At 41.8% G+C, this 23,901-nt stretch overlaps 1 protein-coding gene across 1 annotated transcript; it reads right to left on the reverse strand.

Annotated features, from left to right (window-relative positions):
* Window positions 1-4,474: 4,474 nt before the first annotated feature.
* LOC130485431 (SH2 domain-containing protein 1B-like) lies at window positions 4,475-10,071 on the reverse strand. Its single transcript, XM_056858623.1, has 4 exons — window positions 9,894-10,071; window positions 8,420-8,483; window positions 7,927-8,092; window positions 4,475-4,515 (listed from the first exon to the last, which is right to left on the reverse strand). The coding sequence occupies exons 1-4, from the start codon at window positions 10,025-10,027 to the stop codon at window positions 4,475-4,477; spliced, it is 405 nt and encodes a 134-aa protein (XP_056714601.1). The 5' UTR covers window positions 10,028-10,071.
* Between the last annotated feature and the right edge of the window lie 13,830 nt (window positions 10,072-23,901).

A 23,901-nucleotide genomic window follows, 5' to 3' on the forward strand; every position in this document is an offset into this window, starting at 1 on the left:
CTCTGAAAAAATAATTCTGAGTCGGATTATGTGAGGCTGATGTATATGTTATATAGGCTCTGGTCTTTACTAGTCCAACTTATAGTTGTGGATGGGCCCCCTTTGTCCCCTGGCAACCAATGTTTTTAGGCCCAGTCTGTCACTGGCGATGGCCGACTTTGTAGCACATGTCAGACCCCGGTGCAAATCCCTGCTCTTCTATGGAAGTTTGCTGGTTGACCTTGGGCTGGTCCTACGTTCTCGGCCTAACCTACCTCACAGGGTTGTTGTCAGGATGAAACTGAGAAGAGAATGATGTAAACTGCTGTGGATCATTGGAGCAAGGTGGTGTATAAATAACGTAGGGAATGAATTCTGTTCTTTGGTAATGTGAAAGCTGAAAGTGATGGAGGGCATAAAAGGCTTGATCAGCAAACGTTATAGCTGTGAGTGGCTTTCTGTTGCAGCAGAAAGTGATTGTCTCAATTGTAAGGAGGGCGGCAGCGGCTGTGGTCTCATTTATCCTTGTACTTTGTCCCCGTAGCATCTTGTATTCTCTTGAACTCTTTGAAAGTGATACTGCTATATTTCTTTTTTTGCCCCTTATCCACTGTCAAACTTCTCCATGTACATATTTAACCAAAGTAAGAATACTGATTCATGCATCTGATGAAATTTAGTTCCTGTATGTGGAACCATATTCCAATTTGTAAAGTGTGGTGTAGTGTTTAACGTGTTGGAGTAAAACTGGAGACCCAAGTTAAAATCTTCACTGCCCATGAAGCTTACTGTGTGACCACCCATTCTCTCTTAACCCAGTCTACCTCACGAGGCTGTTGTGAGGATAAAGTAGAAGATGGGAGAACCATAAATGTTGACCTGAGTTCCTTGGAGAAAGCATGGAATAAAAATTTATTAACTAAATTAAAAGAAGTATTACAGAACTCTTGTTTTTCTTACAGTGGACTAAGGCTGTAAAATCATATGTATACAAAAGGAAGTTACCTGGATCAGAATGGCTTATTTCGGGACTGGGTAAAAGTTGGATCTATATGATTTTTAAATAGAAACAAAATAAAATCCCAGACACATTGTCAATCATGTCTTAATCTATAGGCAGCACCAAAAAAACTGTTCATCCACCACTTTGTGGCACCACAGTGGTGCAAAAACATTGTTCCAAAGCATGGATCCTCATGGATCGCTGAGATTTTTGTGCTGGGTCACCCCAAAATCACCATCAAATCACATATCATGCCTATAACCACTGATCACATCACAAAAATCATGGATACACTGCTTCATGGCACTACCACGGCACAAAAACATGGTTCCAAATCACAGATCCTCAGGATTTTTGCTTTGGGTCACCCCAAATTCACCATCAAATCGCATGTCCATAGCAACAACCTGCATTACAAAAATCACGGATTCACTGCTTCATGGCACTGCCATAACATAAAAACATGCTTCCAAAGCATGGATCCTCGTACATTCTCAGGATTTTTGCTTTGGGTCACCCCAAATTTACCATCAAATTGCATATCATGTACACAGATTACGCCAGAAAAATCATGGATCCGCTGCTTCGTGGCACTGTCATAGTGCAAAAATGTGGTTCCACAGCTCATCAGGATTTTTATGTCTGGTCACCCCACATTCATTATCCAGTCACATTTCATGTCCATGGCCGCAGTCTGCACCACAAAAATCATGCATTCACAGATCCACTGCTTCATGATACCGTCGTGGAGGAAAAAATGTGGATCCAAAGCATGGATTCCATTAATTCATATGATTTTTATGTGAGGCTACCCCAAACTCACCACCAAATCAGTCATGACACCCGTGGACCCAGACTGCACCATAGAAATCATAGATCTACCACTCTGGTGCCACCATGGCACAAAAACATGGCTCCAAAACATGAATCCTTATGATTTTAAAGGGAGGTCACACAAAACGATCAAATCACTTATCACGTCCTTGGCCACAGATTGCACTACAAAATACATGGATCCATCAACTCTTGGCACCTCCATTGTGCAAAAACAAAGCACTGGATCCTCAGGAATTTTATGTAGGCACACCCAAAACTCATTAGGAAATCACACATCATCACATCCATGCCCACAGAATGAAGCACAAAAAACAGATGGAGCAAGTGCTTGGTTTTTGGTGTTGCCTATAAACTAAGCCATGGTCTACAACATGATGGTGGTTTTATTGTTTCAATGCAAAAATCGTATGACTTCATGAGGATCTGGATGTGAGGGCGATCTGGCTGCGACATCTGACATGAGGATCTATGTCTCGAATCCATGTTTGCACCATTGCTGCACGGCAAAGTGATAGATAAGTGTTTTTATAGTTCGGTCTGTGGGTCCTGGCCTTGACGTGATTTGATACTGGATTTGGGGAAGTTCTGTGGGGAAAAAACTATAGGATCTCTGAGGTCCGAGTAAATCCAGCTTTTACTTTTTTTCTGCTTATTTCAAAATGTGTTTAGGATCATGATGCAGCAGTTTTTTCTCAAATGATGTAGGCCTTTGTTCATTGCCCTCTAGTGAGAACTGCACAATTGTATTTCTTTATCACTGTTCTTTCCAGAATCACCAAAGGATTTCTGAATGGTCCTCCCATGTGCCCCAACCTAAATTTGATTGAATAGTAATTTTATAATGTTAAAACCTGTAGACATCGTCCAAAGGAAGCTCTGTGAGCAGAACTTTCAGGAGAGCTCAGATCAGTGCAATCTAAAATAATTACATGCTGACAGCTAGCCATTTTTTGGATCATCTTCAGTGAGAAAAGCAAATTGTCTGTTTTTAATGGAATTCCTGTAATACAGGGCCAGTATTCAGCTTCTGGATGCATAGGCAAAATACTTACTGATAGCTATGCTATACCTATTCCTTCCTGTTCACTATTGCCACTGATTTCTTTCAATTCCAGATTAGTGGTGATGTACCGCAGGTCCTGAAATTGTTGTATTGATATTTTGTTCTTCTGCTGTTCGTATTAGCATAGCACTTGAAAAATATTATTTGTGCTGATAGGAGCCAATAAATTAGGCCCCTTTGTTTTGGTTTGTTGTTTCTCTGGGACCCATCTTTTTAGAATGTCGTGACTCTGTAAGGACCTTTCTTGTTCTCTCTTTCAAGGATCTACATGCCTGAACCTAAGTTTTAATGTACTGCTCCTACATACTGCTTCTGACTGACAGCTTTAGACAAGCTTTCTTTCTGTCACCTAGTTGACCCACTTTCAACTCTTCTTTGTTCTACTCTAAGTTGCTTTGTTCCTCTTTACTATGGTACATCTGTGGGATAACCCCATAGTGGATAGAGTAAATAATCATGTCTAGGCAAGACTTTGCCCTGACCTGGATGGCCCAGGCTAGCCTGATCTCGTCAGATCTCAGAAGCTAAGCAGGGTCAGCCCTGGTTAGTATTTGGATGGGGGACCACCAAGGAATACCAGGGTTGCTGTGCAGAGGAAGGCACTGGCAAACCACCTCTGTTAGTCTCTTGCCATGAAAACCCCCAAAAGGGGTCGCCGTAAGTCGGCTGTGACTTGACGGCATTTTACACACACATGGGGTAAACAGATTGTGGATTGTAATCAGTGTATATACATCAGCCACTATTTCCTGTGAGCACAAATGCGTTAAAAGGGATGGAGTTTCACTAGCACTAGGCAACCAGCACGACAGTGTTAAATCCTGTGTAAACCAGGTGCTGACTTATTTGCCATCTGCCTCTGACATGCTTTAACATGGACAAAATGTAAGAAGATTGATAAATGAGCAGTTATTGCAGAAAATCTGTGTTATGACATTGCATGGTGTATTTCCTCAACTTTGCCAGCTAGTGATGAGATGCACAGTGGGAGAGTACACAGCGTTTCGATGCTAGGACATGTAGTAATATATTTACGGAGGGGATAGAAAAGAATGTGACAAGGAGCTGCCATTTTGAACAGCAGCCATATGTTTATATTGGGAAGTTCCATTGAAAAAATACTGCTAAAAACAGTACATTTATGTTGCAAATAGGAGACTGCCAAAGATATGTAGTCATTTATGCAGTTCAACGTTGAGGCTGTGTAGCTGGTTCTAATAAGCTAATCTGTTCAGACAGAAAAACAGGAATAATTCTTTTGGCATTTTATAAAATAATAAATTTATTGTAAGCTTTCTTGGAACAGAGCCTACTTTATCAGATACATGAAGGGTAAATGTGTAAACATATACACCAAGATATAACAAAGAAAAGGGTGGAAAGTTTTTCTTAATGAAGTGAGGCAAAAAAAATAAGAAATACAAGAGATAGTAGGCGTATCATTTTATACTTATTATTAAATCTAGTGTAAAATTTACTATGCACGGCATTATAATACAGAACCAAGTCAAATTAATAAAAAATCCCAGTCAGCAAATGTGCAACTACTGGTGATGAGCAGGCATTATCATGTTGAGAAAGCAAAACTCATTTCATTCCGGTTCGACATCAATATAATCTGCATCTTCAATTTCTGGAAACAAAAATATAAGCCGGCTGATTATTTCTGTGATTCAGACATAAAGCAAGTGGGTAATTTATTGGTAGACTCAAGAGATGATAGCTTGTATTAAATAAGTTACTGTTAAAAGGTACTGTGTACTGCATGATGAAGATACGTATAACAATTTATTAAGGAGCCACCTTGTGCACTAAAACCCTAATGACTTAATCTCTTCAAATCCCTGTTAAAAGATGGTGATTTGTAGTGGAAAAGCAGCAGGAGGTATTCTTAACCCACTTCCCATCTGCTGCTTCTCCACTACAATTTACCTTACTCTGGCGCTGCTTTGCAGCACAGTAGCCATTGAGGTTTTAGTGCACAAAGTCACTGCACGAGGCATAGTTCTAGCCAAGGTCTTTGTACCCTTGCAAGATCCTCTTACACATCCTACTTTCAGGGCAGCCAAGGACCCACAGTCAGTGTCCATGAGCCACAGCAGCAACATATGTGGCACCTTTAAGCCTACTCCTCCACTGCTTTTTAGGGGCTGGCCCTTTAACAGCCCACTTACTGATGAGCAGCTGGGATGCAGCCTTGACCCAGGGTAAGGAAAAAGGAAATGTCACAGCTGGGATGTGGGGGGGCGGCAGCAACAGCTTCCTTCAGGAATTGCTCAGACCTCCATGGGGGTTCTAGAGGGGTGGAGCCTCCAAAGGGGCTGGCCCCAGGATAAGCAAGGCCCTCAATAAGGCAGAGGGAAAGTGATCAGAGAGGACATACTGGCTTTGGCTCCTGAGGCTGAGAGGTGTAAGGTCAGGAGAGAGGTAAAGAACCAGAGTGATGGAAACCACCTTCCCTCTCAGTCTGAGGCCAGTGGGTAGGTACAGGTGCCCCCTGCTGGCATGGTCAGGCAGTTCTACAATCTACAGGATAAGACATTCATGGAGGATTGGTCTATCAGTGGCTATTAGCCATGGTGACGGAAGGGAACCTTCATGTTTAGAGGCAGTATTCCTCCAAATATCAGTGGAAGGAGGCAACATCGGGCAGACGTTGGCTTCTATGCCCTGTTTTTGATCCTCCGGAGTAACTGGTTGGCCACTGTGTGAGACAGGATGCTGGACTACATAAACCACTGGTCTGATCCAGCAGGGCTCTTCTTAACATTCTTAATAAAGAAGCCATTCAAATGAATAAATGTAGTCTTGCTTGTTAGTCTTTCGCTACTACAGTATTCCGCTACTAAAATGTATTGTCCACATGCATTTCAGTTCTGTGTGTACTCAGTCTTTGTACCTCTTAGGAGCAAGTGTTCCAGAACTGTAAAAATTAATAAAAACATTTATGATGATTTACACTATCAGGAGCTGTCTTTTTTTAACCAAAAAAGAGGGCTGTATTAAGTGCCTTCAGTTGCTTGCTGCTTACACTTTATTGTCTGACATCAGAAGTAAGACATAACCTACCCAGCTTACGCTGCATTTAAAAATAATAGCTGTAAGGGGGTTAACTACACTCAGCCTCTCAATGCCTTTGTGTTCTTTCATAGACCTTGTGGCTTCAGATCCTTTAATGAAAGATGATGGTAACTGAAATGAAGTCTGTATACAAAGCATGTGATCTACTACTGAGCTGTAACCCAGGCACAATTTTTCCACATTTGACCTCTATTTTGAACATCCCATGATTTCTTCTTTTTCTTGTTTTGACTTACTACAGTTTCCTTAATTTATACTTGATTTTTGCCTGGATTTATCCAGGCCGTGTTTGGCTGGTGGTTATCTCCTTGACTTGCAAGTATCTTGGGAGCCAGAAGGGAGGACTAGAGAAAAGACTGAAGCCTGTGATTGAAATGCATGGAAGTATTTGTACTTCAAGCCAGAAAAAATCTTGTTATGAGATGATGCCTTTGTAAGAAAGACAGGGAACCTGGACTAGAGACCTGCACATGTTTTTAAAAAAAGAGGGAAAATGTAAAATTTACTACAGAAGGGAAGTAACTGGGTCAGTAACAGAGCACATACATTGTATGCACAAGGTCCCAGGTTTAGTCCTTGCATCTCCAGTTAAACTTTCTTAGGTCACGTACTGGGACAGCCCTTTCTCTGCTGAGACTGTGGAGAGCTGCTGTCTGTCACAGTAGTCAACTGAGCAAGAGAGACCAATCGTCTAGCGTGGTGCAAGGAAGCATCTTCAAACCAGAAATAAGAGAAAAGAAAACAGTGTTTGCAGCCTTTTAAATTGTGTATGTAATTTAATCAAGTGAATTATGAACAAGTGTGTAATGAAGAAAATGTGAAGGTCTCTAAAAAATGCAATGTTACACTTATAAACACTAATTAGGATCTTTATCTTTACAAAGGCGTCCCCAATATCAGAAGATAGTAAATGTTTTGTAAGAGTTTAATACTGTAGTCCAATTGCCTTTTGCCATACTTGACATACCAGCATTTCTCACAGCTGGATACCACATAGTTTTCTTTGTGTTTCTACAGTATGGTGTTTCTGTTATTTCATATTCTGCCATAAAAAGTTAGATTACAAAAGAATTATCCCGAAAGACAATATGAACTGAAAGCTTTATTTTTCAGAACTTATATGTGGTCATGAATGCTGGCTTGTTTAGTAGTTGCAGCATCCAAGAGGTTCCATTCATGCTGTTGGAGATTAGTGCAACAGAATTAATATAAAGTTCTTTCTTAAAATGTTTTGGATTAGCCTGGATGGATAGTTTAATTCCTTCCTTCCTGGGTTGGTCTGCAGTGAATAACTTTTTTAAAGCCCACAAACACTTCTGCTGTTGTTCCATATACCATAATTTCCAGCTTTTTACAAGATGGCGTGCTTTTCTTGACTTCTTCCTGCCTCGGGAATCTATCAAGAAGGTGTATTTAAAAGGCAAGCAAAGCCTACAAAAGAGCTGTTGCCCAATTAAAGATTAAAGCACTGATTTAATTGCATAAATTAGGACATGAATAAATAATAGTTCTGAAGTGAAAGAAACTTTTGTTTTGTGTTAGATTATGCACATACATTTCACAGGAAATACCATCCTAAACAGGTATTGCTTCTTGGATGAAAGAGAAAAAAAACTGTTCTAAAATGGCACCAGCCACCCTTGGGTTTAGTGAGTACTTTATTGAGAAAAAAATAAGTCTGCTCCTTGATTGACCTTTTGTATCACACATTTAGCATTGATTCAGCAGAATGTGATAGCTCCACTATTTGAGTTTATTCTGCTTTTTTATATATGATTTAATCCAGGGGTGCTTCTTTTTGAGCATTTGCTGTGAAAATGGTTGAAGAACATCTTCATTTTTTCCTTAAAATACAGTTTTATTTATAAATAAGCAGACTTGTTTGCTAATGGGGATCACATGATATTTCCTGCCCAGAGTAATCTTAATCATTTGCTGTTTAGTTTGTTATGTATATCCTTACCAGCATAAACTCCTGGAACGTCCTGGCGATGCTGAGGTCCCTGGTGGAATGTTGATTTATTTACTGGACAGCCCAGATGGATTACCAATCCTTGATTGGGCTTTTCATAGTTAGCAACTAAATCCTTTAAAGTTCTGAAGTCCTGTCTTGGGCCTCTTTCAGAAGCCTGCAAAATAAATATGTAGATTGCTGCTAAATTTACATTTCATTCTAAGTGTGTCAATAGCAATTGTTTTTGAGCCAAAAGAGTACTGGTTGTGAAAGATTATTTTTAGTGAAGCTCATTAACATTATGAATACAAGACTGTCATGAAATAAGTAACAGTTAAGAACACAGCTTTTAGTTATTGTCAGGGATGTAATGGAGTTGAATCAGAATCCAGAATCCAGTATGTTGGGAGCTGTGGTAGATGGACAATGTGAGTATTAAGATTGAATGAGTAGTAAAAGAAATATTTCTTAAATTTTGCTTTAACTATAGACATTTTCTTACCTGAATCATATAATGTCCATTACGTTTCCTGAATATTCTGTAAGTGTAGACAAGCTGTTCATAGCTGAAGTTTTTAAAAAAGGGAAATCATTAATTGTAAGACAGTCGGAATGTTGATGTACATTGAAGAATCATATATTTAGGTCTAAAATAGTTAACAATCGTTATCTAGGGACTACAGGGAGAAATGGCTATCTGGGTTACCAAGTAGTTGCTTCCCATCTATTTTCACATAGTGACTGAAGTTGCCCATGGTAGATTCCTGGCTAAGCCTAGTGAGTAACATTTACCCCCAGCTACCGTTACAGTGTAGTCCTAAACAGAGTTGAACTCTGGGTGTAACTGCTTAGGATTGCACAGCTAGGTTTGTAGTTAACTAGAATTAGGTTCCTGCATAGCAGTCTAGACACAAAGTCTCTTATAGGGATGATTGTCTAGTAATGGTCCTTACTGGGGTTTTTTTGGTGTGTGTGGGGGTACATCAGCTAAGATCTGCATTGATATGTGAGGAAACAGATGTCTGATGCAAATAGTACTATTCTTATCTACATGTGACCAGTCATCTGTTGAGAGTTGTCTTCTGTCACGTAAACAATGTGAGACAAACTAATGTTGTTATCTTGCAATTTAGTGCAAAGTATTTTAAGAAATTAGAACTTATGTATTTGGAAAAACCAGGGTTCAGTAGAGCAGAAGCTAATAGTAACGGTGAGTACTAGAAACTAAGATTAAAGAATTTGCCCTATTCTGACTGAGACAAATTATCTGTTGATACCAACATTGATCTTAATTGCCATGGTCCACAGGAGTGATTCAGATGTGGGTTCTGGCTCCACTGTGAGATCACCATTCTGTATATGGTTCCATATATCCAAAGGGTGCCTCTCCAGTACCACATAGTGCCCTTGTGAAGCGATGTTATGCTATTGTACAATGGAGTGTGAATCGAAACAGACTGGAAATTACAGAACGCGTGGATTTTAATTTTTGTATCAAACTTTCTAGTTACAATATTTCAATACCATTTGCAAGGATTCTGGAAGAAAGTTGTGGATTTTTACCAACATTTGCATGAATGCAAACTTTTCTGCATATTACTACGTATCTATTTATTGACTGTTATCCTACTTTTAGGTCTGGGACAAACCGACAGAACAATGTACAGTGCAAATTAAATCAATCGTATATATCTCTAGGAGGAAATTTAGACTTTTCAAAAATGGCAATAGCTCTCCCATCCCCCCAAATTCCCAAACAGGAAAAAAAATCAGTCCAGATGTATAAGCCCTAGAAATCAACGGGGCTTAATTTAGTCATGATTCATTGTCATTAAGACTCATGTGGAAGTAACACCATTTAAACCAGTGGAAATTGCTTCAAAAGTGTATACATAACTACTTTTCTCTAGATTGGGACCATTCTTTCCAATAGACAGAAGCAAGATGACACGTTTAAATAAAAAGGAAATACTTACAGAACACAAAGGCACAAGACTCCTGGTATGCTCTCACTGTCTCGTAATAAAAAGCTTCCATTCTTTCCTTTATGTATCAGTAGTTCTTCGCAAATTTCTTTTGTTATATTTCCATGGTAATACTGCAGCTCCATTTGACTATGAAAACTGTTTTACAGATTAATTCTTAAAATTCACGTGGGAAAAGAACCTGTTCTTTACTGAACTGAAACCATGCTGGTGAGGAAAGGATGTTGAAATTGACACAATGTTACGTGGGTTAAAACAACGTGGTTGTTTTTCATCTTTTTGAAAAGGTTTTGACACCCACCATACAGCGCCGGAAGCACAAACTGATAAATGCGTTAGTCGTTTGCAGGTACCTTTAAAAGTCTTCAGATTTGCATGATAAGCAAAGAATACCACTTTGAGTTGTCTGAGAAAGTGGAGGTGGGGGTTAAGGCAAGATTAGATTATGCATCGTAACTGATTTTAGAAGTGCAGCCAGTGTGGTTCAGACAGTCTTTGTATACAGCGCTTGGCTGCACACCTTATGAGTATGCACAGGGATCTGCCTGGCTTGAGTAAACCAAGCCAAATAGAAGGCTTTAAGGGTCCATTTATATACACGTACACAGGTGTTTGATACCGACAAAGAGAATGACACTATAATCTCTTTGGTGTCCCATAAGTATCTCACTTATGGAAGCAGTTACCCAGGAATGAGAAAGCAAGGACTAAGTAATACAAAAGTAGTATTAGATTTTGAAATTGGATTCTCACAAGGTGTCACTGTAACACAGCAATTTTATAATGTCAGGAGAGCCACCTGTTCGTGTGTGTGTATGTGTATGTGAAGTTCCATCAAATTACTTACAACTCATAGCGACCCTATGAACCAGTGTCTTCCAGAACGTCCTATCATTAACAGCCTTGCTCCTGTCTTGCAAGCTAAGGGCCGTGGCTTCCTTTATAAATTCAGTCCATCTCATGTTGGGCCTTCCTCTTTTCCTGCTGCCTTCAACTTTTGCTAGCATTCGTGACTAGTTATTTATTCTATATTCTGATAGCCAAGTCAGCCACATCTGACAATCCTTAATTCTGGAGATTGGAGCCATAAATGGACAAAAGGGATTTTTCAACAAACCTGAAAGACACCCCAGATTTGCAGAAAAATCTGAAATCTTAATATATATATATAAAAAAATCCCAAAATGATACAAGTAGCTCCTGTAACTTTTAAAAATGGATGCCTCTACTCCTTCAGTGGCTATTGCTAGGCAACCACAACAGGTTTGGTTTCTGTCAGTAAAAGCCAGGGAGAGGGGACAGGACCCTTTCCAGAACTGTTTAGCCTTTGAGGGAAGACTAATCAGGGCCACGTGCAGTAGGAACCACTGAGTGACTTGATACCACACAGTTTGCATGACTTGCCTAGTTCTGGCTGCTTGCTAATGTTCAACAGCAGCCACCCCAATTTGGTGTAGAAGAAGAGTTGGTTTTTATACCCTTCTTTTCTCTACTGAAAGGAGTCTCAAAGCAGCTTACAATCACCTTCCCCCTCTCCCACAACAGGCACCTTGTGAGGTAGGTGAGGCTGAGAGAGTTCTGTTGTGGTTAGAGTTTCAGACTAGGGCCTCAGATCCCCATTCTGCCCTGGAAACTCACTGGGTGACCTTGGGTGACCTGAGAGCTAGCATGGTGTAGTGGTTAAAAGCGGTGGTTTTGGAGCGGTGGAGTCTGATCTGGAGAACCGGGTTTGATTCCCCTCTCCTCCACATGAGCGACGGAGGCTAATCTGGTGAACCGGGTTGGTTTCCCCACCCCTACACACGAAGCCAGCTGGGTGACCTTGGGCTAGTCACAGCTCTCTCAGCCTCACCTACCTCACAGGGTGTCTGTTGTGGGGAGGGGGAGGGAAGGTGATCATAAGCCGGTTTGATTCTCCCTTAAGTGGCAGAGAAAGTCGACATATAAAAACTAACTCTTCTTCTTCTTACACATTCTCAGACTAATTTATCTCACAGACAGGGCCAAGATTGACCGTGAAGAACACCAGCATGTCTCCCCCCCCTCCCAACTTGGGCCAGCCAGCCCTCTGAGAGAAGGGCTGAGCCCAACCCACCCAAGCCCTGTGCAATGCAGAAGAGGCAGCATCCAGCCAGCCCGAGGTGAGGCAGGGAAAACAGAGCGCAGCCTGCCAGAGCCCCTCATGAGAAGAGAGACAGGGCTTAGCCCTTGCAGGGTGAGGCTGGTGCTTGGCCAAACCCCATATGATGCAAGGCAGCTCCATCAAGTTGAGGCAGACGTTGGTGTCAGAGCTGAGCCTTGCACAAGGTGAAGCAAGGGAGACAGTGGCCCCCAGTCTGTCTGACCCCCCCCCCCATGATAGCGTACGGGCCGCCTAAACTCCTGGACTGGACCTGGCAACCCGCTATGCAGGCACATGACTACTGTTCTGGCCGCACGCACGCCCCAAACGCTACAGGGATGGTCGCTGCGCGCTCCGTTGTAACGGACATGGACGCTCCTGCGAGCGCCATGCAGCTGGCAGCTAGGAAGCAGATGCAAGGGCAGCCTCCAGCGTGTTCCTGTGCAACCCCTGTTCCAGCCACAGCCATGTCGTGGAAAGTAGACAGTCACGTAGTCAGTGCCAACACCCCCCCTTCCCCATTGCGACATCCACAGCTTAATGGGCAGTCTACAGTGATCCTGATAACAGCGATGACTCGTCCTTCCAGCTATGCAACAGCGATCCCCGAACGTTTGCAGAGATCGCACCCATTGTTCCAGAACGTTAATCACTTCAGCAAGAGATCTCCCGGTTTCTCCCGGGTTGCAAAAGCCATCGGAATCAGAATAGATTTCCAAATTCTCACTACCCCACCCCGGTAGCCACAGATTAATTCTTTTGTCACCTTTTGTCACCTGGGAACCTAGGAGGGGGAAAAACCCTCTCCCCGCCCCCAGAAAAACAGTATATCTGGGGTGCCCCCAGCCCATTATGTTACCTTAGGTCTTTTCTTGGCACCTTTTCTTGGGTTTTGCGCAGCCTGACCACGCTCCCTCCCGCCTTGCTGGTCAAGTCCACGGGAACCCCTTGCCCCATCTTGCTCATTTTTCCACTCTGTCTTAGTCTACGTGAACTTGGACAACACCGCCTCTGAAGGTAGATATTACCCCTCAACAACTCCTATTTGTGCTTGTACTCCTCTCCTTAACTTCCTAGAATTCTTTGTGTGTTTGTATGCAACATTGTTTTGATTGACAAAGACATAAACACTTTTAATTGGAAATCTATTGCTTCTATCTTTATTTAAAGGTCACAGTTACGGGCTCTGGTAGACAAAGGTTGTGATACCGCTATAAAAAGAAATATTGTAATTTGCCATATTGCTTGCGAATTCCCCAAGTTAAAGGGCAATTTGGCTAACAACGCCCCGGGAACGCCTCCCAGGACGCTGGCATGAAGACTTCCGCTGGCAGGATGCTGGCGGAAGGCCAAGGCAGCATCCGAGGGCCTCGCTGCCGCCATCCAGGGGGGCCAGCGCAAGTGGCACGGACACTGGCATTAGGGTCACGTCGCCTCCTAAGGCGATTCAGCCCCCTACCTCAGGAATGTGCTCTTAGTCTTGAAGATGATCTATATACAACAGACACATTCAACATTCAAATCACCCTTGGTGGAGTAGATTGCATCTGAGGAAATCAGACCAAATTTCTATTCTGGCATTGTCTGCTTTTGCAGCAGAAAGAAAGGTGACATTAGAAAACAGAACAAACCAAATGGGTTGCATAGAAGTGTAAGTTATCTCGCTGTTTCTTGTATTACCTTAATCATGTCATTCATTTGTTTATATGGATTCAGATGTCACCTTATCATAAAGATTTAGGGCAAAATGACAGGGATGCAGTGGCTAGAGAGAAGAGTTTTGTGCAAATCCCAGATTTGTCATTCCCCACTCATCTGTGTTATGTGAAGTTGTCTTAAATCAGAACCTCAAAAGCAATGTGAGATTAAAATGGCTGGAGATAATCAAAGATTCTTTTAACTCCCTGACCTCTCACAGAGAGGAAGGTCACATATACCATACATCTGCCCTCAAAAAGGAGATGATTCTTGAACCACTGCTTTGTGCCCACAGTATAAAGACCATTCAAGGAACACTAGGAGATAAACAGTAATCTCCACCCCTATGCTTATGCATCTGTCATACTGAAAGGCACCATACTGCATTGCTTTGAGACCTGTGGTTTTGTGATTCTTCTGTATCACATGGGCCAGATGTGGTGAAGATAAGAGCCAGTGGAGGAGTAGGACAATTGGTATGGGAGGTATGAACCAAGGTAAAGTAATCTAATTCAGTCTGTTTATAAAGATAAAAAGGTTTTTACCAGCTTGCAAGTTCCACCAACAAATTAGTCCCCCCCCCCCCAGGAAAGAAAGATGTCTACAATATTTTTTCAGGTTCCTTGTGACTTGATGGTGCGCGCCATCAAGTCACAGCTGACTTATGGCAACCCCATAGGGTTTTCAAGGCAAGAGATGTTCAGAGGTGGTTTGCCATTGCCTGCCTCCACGTCACAGCACTGGTAGTCCTTGGAGATCGCCCATCCAAATTCTAACCAGGGCTGACCCTGTTTAGCGTCTAAGATCTGGTGAGATCAGGCTAGCATGGGGCTATCCAGATCAGGGCTATGTAGTCTGTAGTTTACTGAAAAACTAAAGCTGATTTGCTAGGGAAAATAAGCTTATTTTCACATATGCAATTTAACCTGACAACATTTCCACTGCCCCTGCTTTAGAAATACCTTTTTGCCATTCCATTAATATGATATAGAATGGGTTGTAATTAGTAAAGGCCAAGCTACACATGAGTGACAATTCTGACAGCCCCTTTTCTAAGGAGAAACAGATTGGGGAGTGTACAATTTTAGTGAGGCGGGGGAAGAGATGTGCTTAATCTGTACCCATGTGTTATTTTTATACAGCGGCTCCCACCTTGAGTTTCCAGGTACATTATTTCCTATTGGCTATCTCCTCTTTAACCTCATTGGAGCCAACTAACTTTTCAAGGTGCCTCTTTCCTGCCAAAGTTCTATAACTGTTCTTTTGGTCGTAGTGGCAAATGTTCTGCAAGTGTAGCAAGTGTACAAGAGAGTCTCATATTGAGCTTGGATTATGCTACTATGCAACTCCTTCTTGAGGCTACCAACGAAGGCTAAGATATTTTAGCTGATGCATAATGCTGCAGTTGAGCTATTGAAGGACACAGGCAACGCAGATATAATACACTAGTTCTCAGTGTGCACTGGCTCGTTTCCATGTGCAGTTCCAAGTTGTTGTGGTGTTTGATGTTCTGTGAAGACTTGAATGCAGGACTGCCTGTAGAATTCTCTGGATCCATGACTCCATTTTTGCTATCTGAAGTTCATGTTTTTCAGGAGCCAGGAGAAGGTTCAAGTGATAACAGTAGCAGTGCCCCGATTCAAAAGTCCATGTCACATGTTGTGATTCTTGCCCGCTGCGCTGTGGTTCATCAGGAAACCATTGTGAAGTGATTTTTCTGATCTCTGAATCCCTTAGTTTATCTTCTCATCTGTCTGACTTCCTGTTTTGTTCATTTGTGTACATCTTGAACATGAAGCTCTCTTCTGCTGATGTAGGAGTAAACAGTTCTCTTTGCTCTCTTTGTTAGTAGATGCTACAAAACAAGCGCCTTGTGAGGCTGTGCTGTAGTTACTTCCTGACGGCTATCGTTTGTGGCAGGTATTTCCATCACCTAACATACACTGACATTAGTAGAGTCTGCTAACTGCTTCCTTGACTAGTGCCTTAGGATGCCTTCACAGGTAATTCCAGCTTTGGTTCCTCCCACACCCTCTTCAGCACCAGCAGCCAGGCAATTTAAAACTTGTCAGGTTGTTCTTCAGATCACCTACGCAGCCTTGTGGGCAACTGTATTCTAACACCTTAAGAAAAACTATTTCAAGACTGGTGAGATACCGGGAAAAACGGACTGGATATGTAAGATGATGGAATTGATGGAGATGGCTAAACTTACTGCTTATATTAATCAGACTGACAATGTACAATTTTGGGGGGAGTGGGAGGTGTGGAGAATTTACTGTGAAAAATATTTTTCAATGGGTCATTTTAAAGGATACGCTTTGATTTAATCAATCACATTTATTTGGTATAGTGATTATATTAGGATGATTACAGGTATATTAACTAGATAAAATAAGATACTTATAAAGTAACTGAGTAGAGGGGGATTATACTGTTGGCAAAAGTATATACAATTTAATTTTAGACAGAAGAGAGTGAAGGAGAAGTCAATTATTCTTTTTTATTTTTTTAGATTAGAATTTTTATAGATTTTATTTTATATTGTTAAAGTATTAATGGAAACTGATTTATGATGTATAAAATGAGAAAACAATAAAAACTTTATTTAAAAAAAAAGAAAAACTATTTCAGTTTTATATTACTTATAGGTAGTAAGAAATGTGTGTGCTATTCTGGTTAGAGCTAAAGCGATGAGAAGACAGACGTTTGTGTGATCCTGAAGCAACAGAGGGTTGAATCCAGTAAACCACAGACACGAAGATCGCAAATCTTCCTGGCATTCTCTTCCCCCCAGCAGCCATTTCCAGCCCCAGGAAAGTGTATTCCCATGATTGTGGAACCCTTGTGGACTAATAGTCACACGGGTCAGGAGTCTGCAGGGAGAAGGAGAATGCTATTAATTGCCTCATTTATTTTTATTTTACAAAATGTATATGCTTCCTCTCTGCCCTCCCAACGGCCACCGAGGCAGCTAACAAATGAAAACATACACAATAAAATCAAATATTAAAACCACCCTTCCAAAAACCATTAATAAACTATTAAAACCAGTGCTAAAATAACATACAAAACACAAACAATTAAAAACATTGGGCAGGAAGCAGGGATCACTGAGGGGAATGCCAAACAAAACAAAGAAGTCTTCACCGGCTGGCAGAAGATGGCAGCAAAAGAAGGCACACAGATCTCCCTGGGGAGAGAGTTCCAGAGTTTGGGTGTCATGACCAAAAAGGCCCACTCCTGTGTTGCCATCAGTCTAATCTCTGAAGGTGAGGCATCTGAAGCAGGGCCTCCAAAGATGATCATAGTGGTCAGGTAGGTAATGGATAGCTTGTCCAACACACTAAACCACTCTGACTCTTATAAATCTGAGCCATATGACAAATGCACTATTACCAGGGAGAAGCTGTGGCTCACAGCATCTGCTTTGTATGTACAAAGTCCCAGGTTGAACCCCCAGCATCTCCAGGATCAAGTAGTAGGTGATACGAAAGACCTTTCACTGAGACCCTGCCAGTTAGAATTGACAGTACTGATAGGGTTGCCAGGTCCCTCTTCACCACCGGTGAGAGGTTTTGGGGCAGAGCCTGAGGAGGGTGGGGTTTGTGGAGGGGAGGGACTTCAATGCCATAGAGTCCAATTGCCAAAGCAGTCATTTTCTCCTGGTGAACTGATCTCTATCGGCTGGCGATGAGTTGTAATAGGAGATCTCCAGCTAGTACCTGGAGGTTAGAATGTAAAAGGGAAACCTATGCTGGAAATACTTGAAACTGTAGGAGAAGGCAGCACGTGGCTCAATATTATAAAAAACTAAAGTAAGCCCAAATGGGGTAATATATAAAAACTTCACAATATGTAATTATAAACCTAAGCAATATTAATATTACACCAACAGGAAATGAATCAAACAATGCGCAGGAGCTTGAATGAAAGGTACTGTTAAATTATATAAGCTGTGTTAAGGCACACAGAAACTACAAGCTACAACAGGCAAACAAGGAAACTAAGATACAAGGTTAACTGTGTTGAAATGCACCCAGAAACTTCAAGCTGTGAACAGGCAAACCAGGATACAAGGATACAAGATAAACAATGAAAACAAGGTTACAAAGTATAAGCCTCAAATGATAATGAGAAATGAATACAGGAATAAAAACTTAGAACCTACTGTATTCTGGTTCTAACTTTTTATTATGCTAAACACGAATCCAGCAAACGCAGGGGAAATGCATGGCAATGTGAGGAGAGAGGGAGGTGACCTCTGGCAGTCGGAAAATGCATGCATAATCAAGGCAAAGCCCTGAAGTAGTCAGCGGGGTGACCGCGAGGAAACAGCCATGTGTAAATGGCCACTGAGCCATCTTATAGCAGCAATTGAAAGGCAATCTGACATTTGTGAGGTGATAGACAATACTGGCTTTCGCGGGAGAAAAATTGGTTTTGCATAGAAAAACCTCCAGTCGGTTAATGTAGTTGCTAACACCATTTCCATCAGACCTGTCAACATCCTTGTATACTTTCTTGCCCCCCTTTCTGAGAGACTGATAAAGCTCTTAGAATTCATCCTTGGCTGTTTTACATCATGCTGGGTACCTTCATGAAGCTGCAGCCAGGAGTTATTTTCCTGCCTGGTGAAAAAAAAAGGAAAAAAAAGCAAAGCCTGTCACATCAGCTTTTCATGCTGAAACAATTCAGCAAATTGCCCAGTCTACCTTAGAAAGCACTGCTGCAGGCTTGCTCATGATCTTTTGTAAAACAAAGTGTCACACAAACAACTATCACTTTTTTAAAAAAGCAAGACTGTATTCTGTATAAGACACTGAGCCCACAAAAACCCTCATTTCTTGGCAAATGCCTCAAAATGGCAACACATCCACGCTGGAAGAAGATAAGTGGAGGGTATGATTCTCCTCGCTTCTTGACACCCTGTGCTAGAGGGCAGTAGCTAGCCTTCCTTCCTGGGGTGGGGGGCTATTTCCAAGTAGGACTTCAAAGAAATGAATAAAATGAATAGAAACCAGTGATTTTTCAACAATAACTTCTACAATCCTGTTGTCAAGCTGAAGTGTCTATGTGTAGAAGAAGAAGAAGAATTGGTTTTTATATGCCTACTTTCTCTACCACTTAAGGGAGACTCCATCCGACTTACGGTCACCTTCCCTTCCCCTTCCCACAGCAGACACCCTGTGAGGTGGGTGAGGCTGAGAGAGTGTGACTTGCCCAAGGTCACCCAGCTGGCTTCATGCGTAGGAGTGGGGAAACAAATCCAGTTCACCAGATTAGCCTCCGCCGCTCATGTGGAGGAGTGGGGAATCAAACCCGGTTCTCTAGATCAGAGTTTCCATGAATTCTTAGTTATTCTTAGGATGAGACAAGTTCAGATTCATTCCAGGTTGATGGGCACACATCCGGAAGCATTATTCATTTTGCATCAGGTTAGTTCTAATTGGTAATTTTTATATTTTTGTTATGGGGGGCTGTAAGGTTTCTTAAATCCAGAGTAACCTTAACTTATGTGTATATATATATATATATATATATATATATATATATATATATATATATATATATATATATATATATATATATATATATATATATATTGTCAACTGGATTGTGTGAGCCACTGTTCATGTGGCAAGACCCACAATTTGGGTTAAGAATTCATATCAAGCCACACAAAATATTAGGTATTATACGTCATCTTATATTCAATTTTTTTTAAAAAAAAATGTTTATAGTTAACATATGAATAAAATGAATTTGGCTTTCTTTTTTGTCTTCCTTTTCTTATGGTTTTCTATTTTCAGATAAACATATTTCATAAGGTTTATTTCCGGATGTGTTTTTATAATTTTACGTATTTATGACCACTGAGGAAGGCCTACTCAGGTCAAAACACATCTGGTCAAGCTCTGGTCATTTACATTGTTATATCAACCGTGCATAAGAATTTTATAACTGATTTTTATATATAGCCTGCACTCCAGGCCCTGTGTTTTCAACAATTTTACTGTGTACACCTAGAAATAAATGCAGTTATTTTGTTAAGACTGTTTATCTGAAACCAGAAATTATTCAATCCTGAAAACAAGACTCTCATTATTTAAACAGAAGCTGACATCACAAAAATAGGTTTTTTGGGGGGGAATTATTAGGTGAAGTGTACACCAGGTGAGGCAATGTAAGATCTGGTCCAGTTCTGACAATGGCTGTTCTCAGATATCACTGGTTTATAAGTAGCCATAATCTATTAGGCATCTGTGGCACTCACCAGGTGTTTTGCTACCTAGAGTCCCAATTTTGAGAGCCTGTACTTGATGTTGGTGGCTCAGGACAGAATAGGGATTCTATTGTTTTACTGTCCAGCCCACTGCCTGAGCTGACGGAGGTGGTCTTAGATTTGGCATTGAGGACTCCAAGGTTAGTTGTCCTCAGGGACTTCAAATGCCTATCCTGAGGCTGCTCTGATGGGAACCTCTCAGGACTTCATGGCTGCCATGAAAATAATAGGGCTCTCCCAGAATATTCTGTCTCTAGGCATGTAGTGGAACATATGCTTGGTTTGATTTTCTCTGGGGGAAAGTACATTGTTTGTTATTGGGACAATTTCCCACTATATCTTGTCAGGGACTGAGTACTATGTGGTAAGTTTTAGGCTCACGGACACCTGGAACCTCCTCAAAGGTGGGTTTAGGATGGTCCACTCCACAAGGCTGATAGATTCATGGGGTTTCCTGGTATAGCCTGGGAATTTTCTGTTTAACAAGGTAAGTACTTTTATTGCAGCCCTGTGGAACTGAGGGCAATTAAGTGGTTGGGAAGACAGTCGGAGCACAAGTGGAGGGGAAAAAACTCAAATCAAATGCAACTGAATATGAGTGAGAGGATAGTCTCTTGCCTAATCTGTGACAGTGATGGTGATAAAGTGAGGTCACTTCTTAACCCCACTGCATGTGAGCATCCAGTGAGCTTTTCCAGGTTGTGAGGGGATTATTATCCTAGGCCTCTGAGGATGTAGACCAGGAAAACCTACAGGCCCATTGCGACTCTTCTGCAATGCATTTTGCAGGTAAAATTACTTGCATCCACCATGGCTTACATTGCGTGGTTGGTTCAGTTCATTCTCAGGATGCCAGTGGAGCACAGTCCTGTCCTAGATGTAGAAATTACTTTCAGTTGGTGAGTTCTGATGAATTGAATACGCTGCTTAGAGGTATGTGGCCCTCCAGGGGTTGAGCCTTGCCCTTTGTGTCTGTATTGGTATCAAGCCAGGTTGGGTTGGCTGAGCATGTCTGGTAAGTAATAAAGACCTCTCTGCCAGAGAGTGTAGCTTCAACCACTTTGAAAGAGGCAGTCATAAGACCTCTTCTAAAGAAGGCATCCCTGGACCAGGTGACTGGAAAAGGCAATAGGAAAAGTTGAAGGTAGCAGGAAAAGAGGAAGACCCACCATGAGATGGATTGACTTGATCAAGAAAGCCACGACCTGAGCAAGGCTATTAATGACAGGACTTTTTGGTGGACATTAATTCATACGGTCGCCATGGGTCAGAAGCGACTTGAGGGCACTTAACAAACACACACACTAGGGTTGCCAACTTCCAGGTAGTAGCTGGAGATCTCCAGCTATTACAGCTGATCTCCAGCCGATAGAGATCAATTCCCCTGGAGAAAATGGCTGCTTTGGCAATTGGACTCTATGGTATTGAAGTCCCTCCCCTCCCCAAACCCCGCCCTCCTCAGGCTCCACCCCAAAAACCTCCCGCCAGTGGCGAAGAGGGACCTGGCAACCCTAACACACACACACTAATGTACTTTGTTTTTGCATTCCTTGAGGGTGTATATTTTTATTTTCTCTTTAATATAGAGCTGACTATGTGCTTTCCCTTTATGGTTCTCTTGGTGGCCTGAACGCTTTAGGGGTAACAGCACTGGAAAAGGGGGGTGGGGAGTAGTTGTATTGCTTGTCAGCAGCTGATGTCACAGACACCATCCCTTGACTGCCTATGGCTTCCAGGTAGTTACATTCCACACAGCCTATGCAATTTCAGTGGATATACTAGCACCTTAGGGGATAATGCACTTTTCAGTTTGAACGATGAGAAAATTCAATATTCCTGGCACAAAAATACAACCTAAGAGAAGACACCAGGATTGTTCTCAGCAAAAAGGCACAAACTGCACTTTTATTGACTAGGATGGGACCTTTCGTATTGCTGCTCATTTGAAACATTTGTTGGGCCTCTAGATGGCAATGTGACTCTGCCTAATATAAAGACAGAGGGTCAGAGCAGTATCATTTTAAAATGTTCCCTTTCCCGAGGATACAGGAATCAAAATCACTCAGTGATATGCCTGCACTTCCTTATAGATCAGCGAAGTTTTCCAGTAACTTTATTAATAGCTTTCTAATAAGGTTTTATGCCATAATACCAGGGTATGCTTGGTGAATAACTGGCAAGCGATGCATGAGTGATGAATAACAGCATAACTGTCGAAGTGCAAATAAATAGTCAATTCAGTTCAAGGAACTGTGCGAAAAACATGACTCGTGTTTTATTTGCAACCACGGAAATATAAATATTGTTAAGTTGGCCTATGCTAAGCAGAGGCGCTGATAATCTTGAACTTAATTTAATGCACTGCAATGATTAAATTCTTATGAATAGAATAAACCGTTACTTTTTTTCCTAATTTCAGGGAGTTTCTTAATATTATGTCAGTATTTGCAGCTGTTTTCTCCTCCTGACTTGCTTTGTTGTCCCAGGAGGCAAAGAAGGGGAATGCAGCAGGCTGTGTTTTAGAAAGTCATGCCCTTGGGAGGAGCCATGGCAAAATGGCAGAGCCTCTACTTTGCACACAGAAGGTCCTAGGTTCAATCCCAGGCGTCTCCATCTAAAAGGAACAGATGTAGAAGGCAGTGTGAAAGATCCTGAAGCTGCCACCCGTAAGACTATGCAGTTCTGTCCTTGACAGACCACTGGTCTAACTTAGTACAAGGCAAGTTCATGTGTTCCACTAAACACTACATCCTAAATGCAATCTCCCCTAGGAGCTTATATGAGAAAACTTCAGGGAGGCTATTTAAGTAAGTAGGCTTAGAGTTGGTTTTGACATTTGGAAACAGTCTTCTGGTCTCCTCCTCCTTACTAGTCTGGGTTTAACTTCAGGTAGCAGATTCGCAAGGGGGCTACACTTGCCTGCCTCCACTGTCCATTTCTGTGGGTCATTTAAAAACTAGGTCCAGTCTAAATCAGGGGGGTTTCAGTTTGAGTTTGACTTGAAGTGTAATGAAGTGATTTCTGCTTATCACACAGTAGGTATTTTAATTAATATAAAGACGAAATAGGGACAAAAAAGTAGTTTGAATATGGATGGAAAGTTGCTATGCTTGCATTCCTATAAACCATCAATATTAAATAACAGCCTGCAGCATAATAAAATCTGTGCGCAATATGTGGATTGCTGACTTTGGTTCTCAGGAGAGCTCTGAAAGCTTTCCCTTCCTCCCACTTTTAATTTCAAGGCTAATTTTTGATTTAACACTGATTCTCCTAAAGATTAAGTAGTTTCTGTTAGCTTTCAGACTTCTATAAACCCAGCGTTCAGCTCTGCACAGCCTGCCACCTCCGAGACCCACACAGAGGCTGTGGAGTTCTGCGCCGGCCTGGCCGGCCAGCAGGGAAAAAAGAAAAGGAGAGGGGATTTCCTAACCCCCACTCTTTTTTTAAAATGGTGGCAGGGCTGCAACAGCCTGAAAAATGCTGGTAGAAAAGTGTGTAGTGGTTAAGAGTGGTGGTTTAAAGCGGTGGACTCCAATCTGGAGAACCGGGTTTGATTCCCCACTCCTCCACATGAGGGGCGGATGCTAATCTGGTGAACTGGGTTGGTTTCCCCTCTCCTACACATGAAGCCAGCTGAGTGACCTTGGGCTAGTCACAGCTCTCTTCAAGCTCTCTTAGCCCCACCTATCTCACAGGGTGTCTGTTGTGGGAAGGGGAAGGGAAGGTGATTGCAAGCCAGTTTGATTCTTCGTCAAGTGGTAGAGAAAGTCGGCATATAAAAACCAACTTTTCTTCTTGCCATCAATGCCATGGAGTACACTTTAAATTGAGCCTTTGCATGTATCCTATTGGATTCAGCCTGAGTCTTCCTCCACTGTCGATCTAGCCAT

The sequence above is a fragment of the Euleptes europaea genome, chromosome 12 (genome assembly GCF_029931775.1).
Source record: "Euleptes europaea isolate rEulEur1 chromosome 12, rEulEur1.hap1, whole genome shotgun sequence".
NCBI lineage: Eukaryota > Metazoa > Chordata > Lepidosauria > Squamata > Sphaerodactylidae > Euleptes > Euleptes europaea.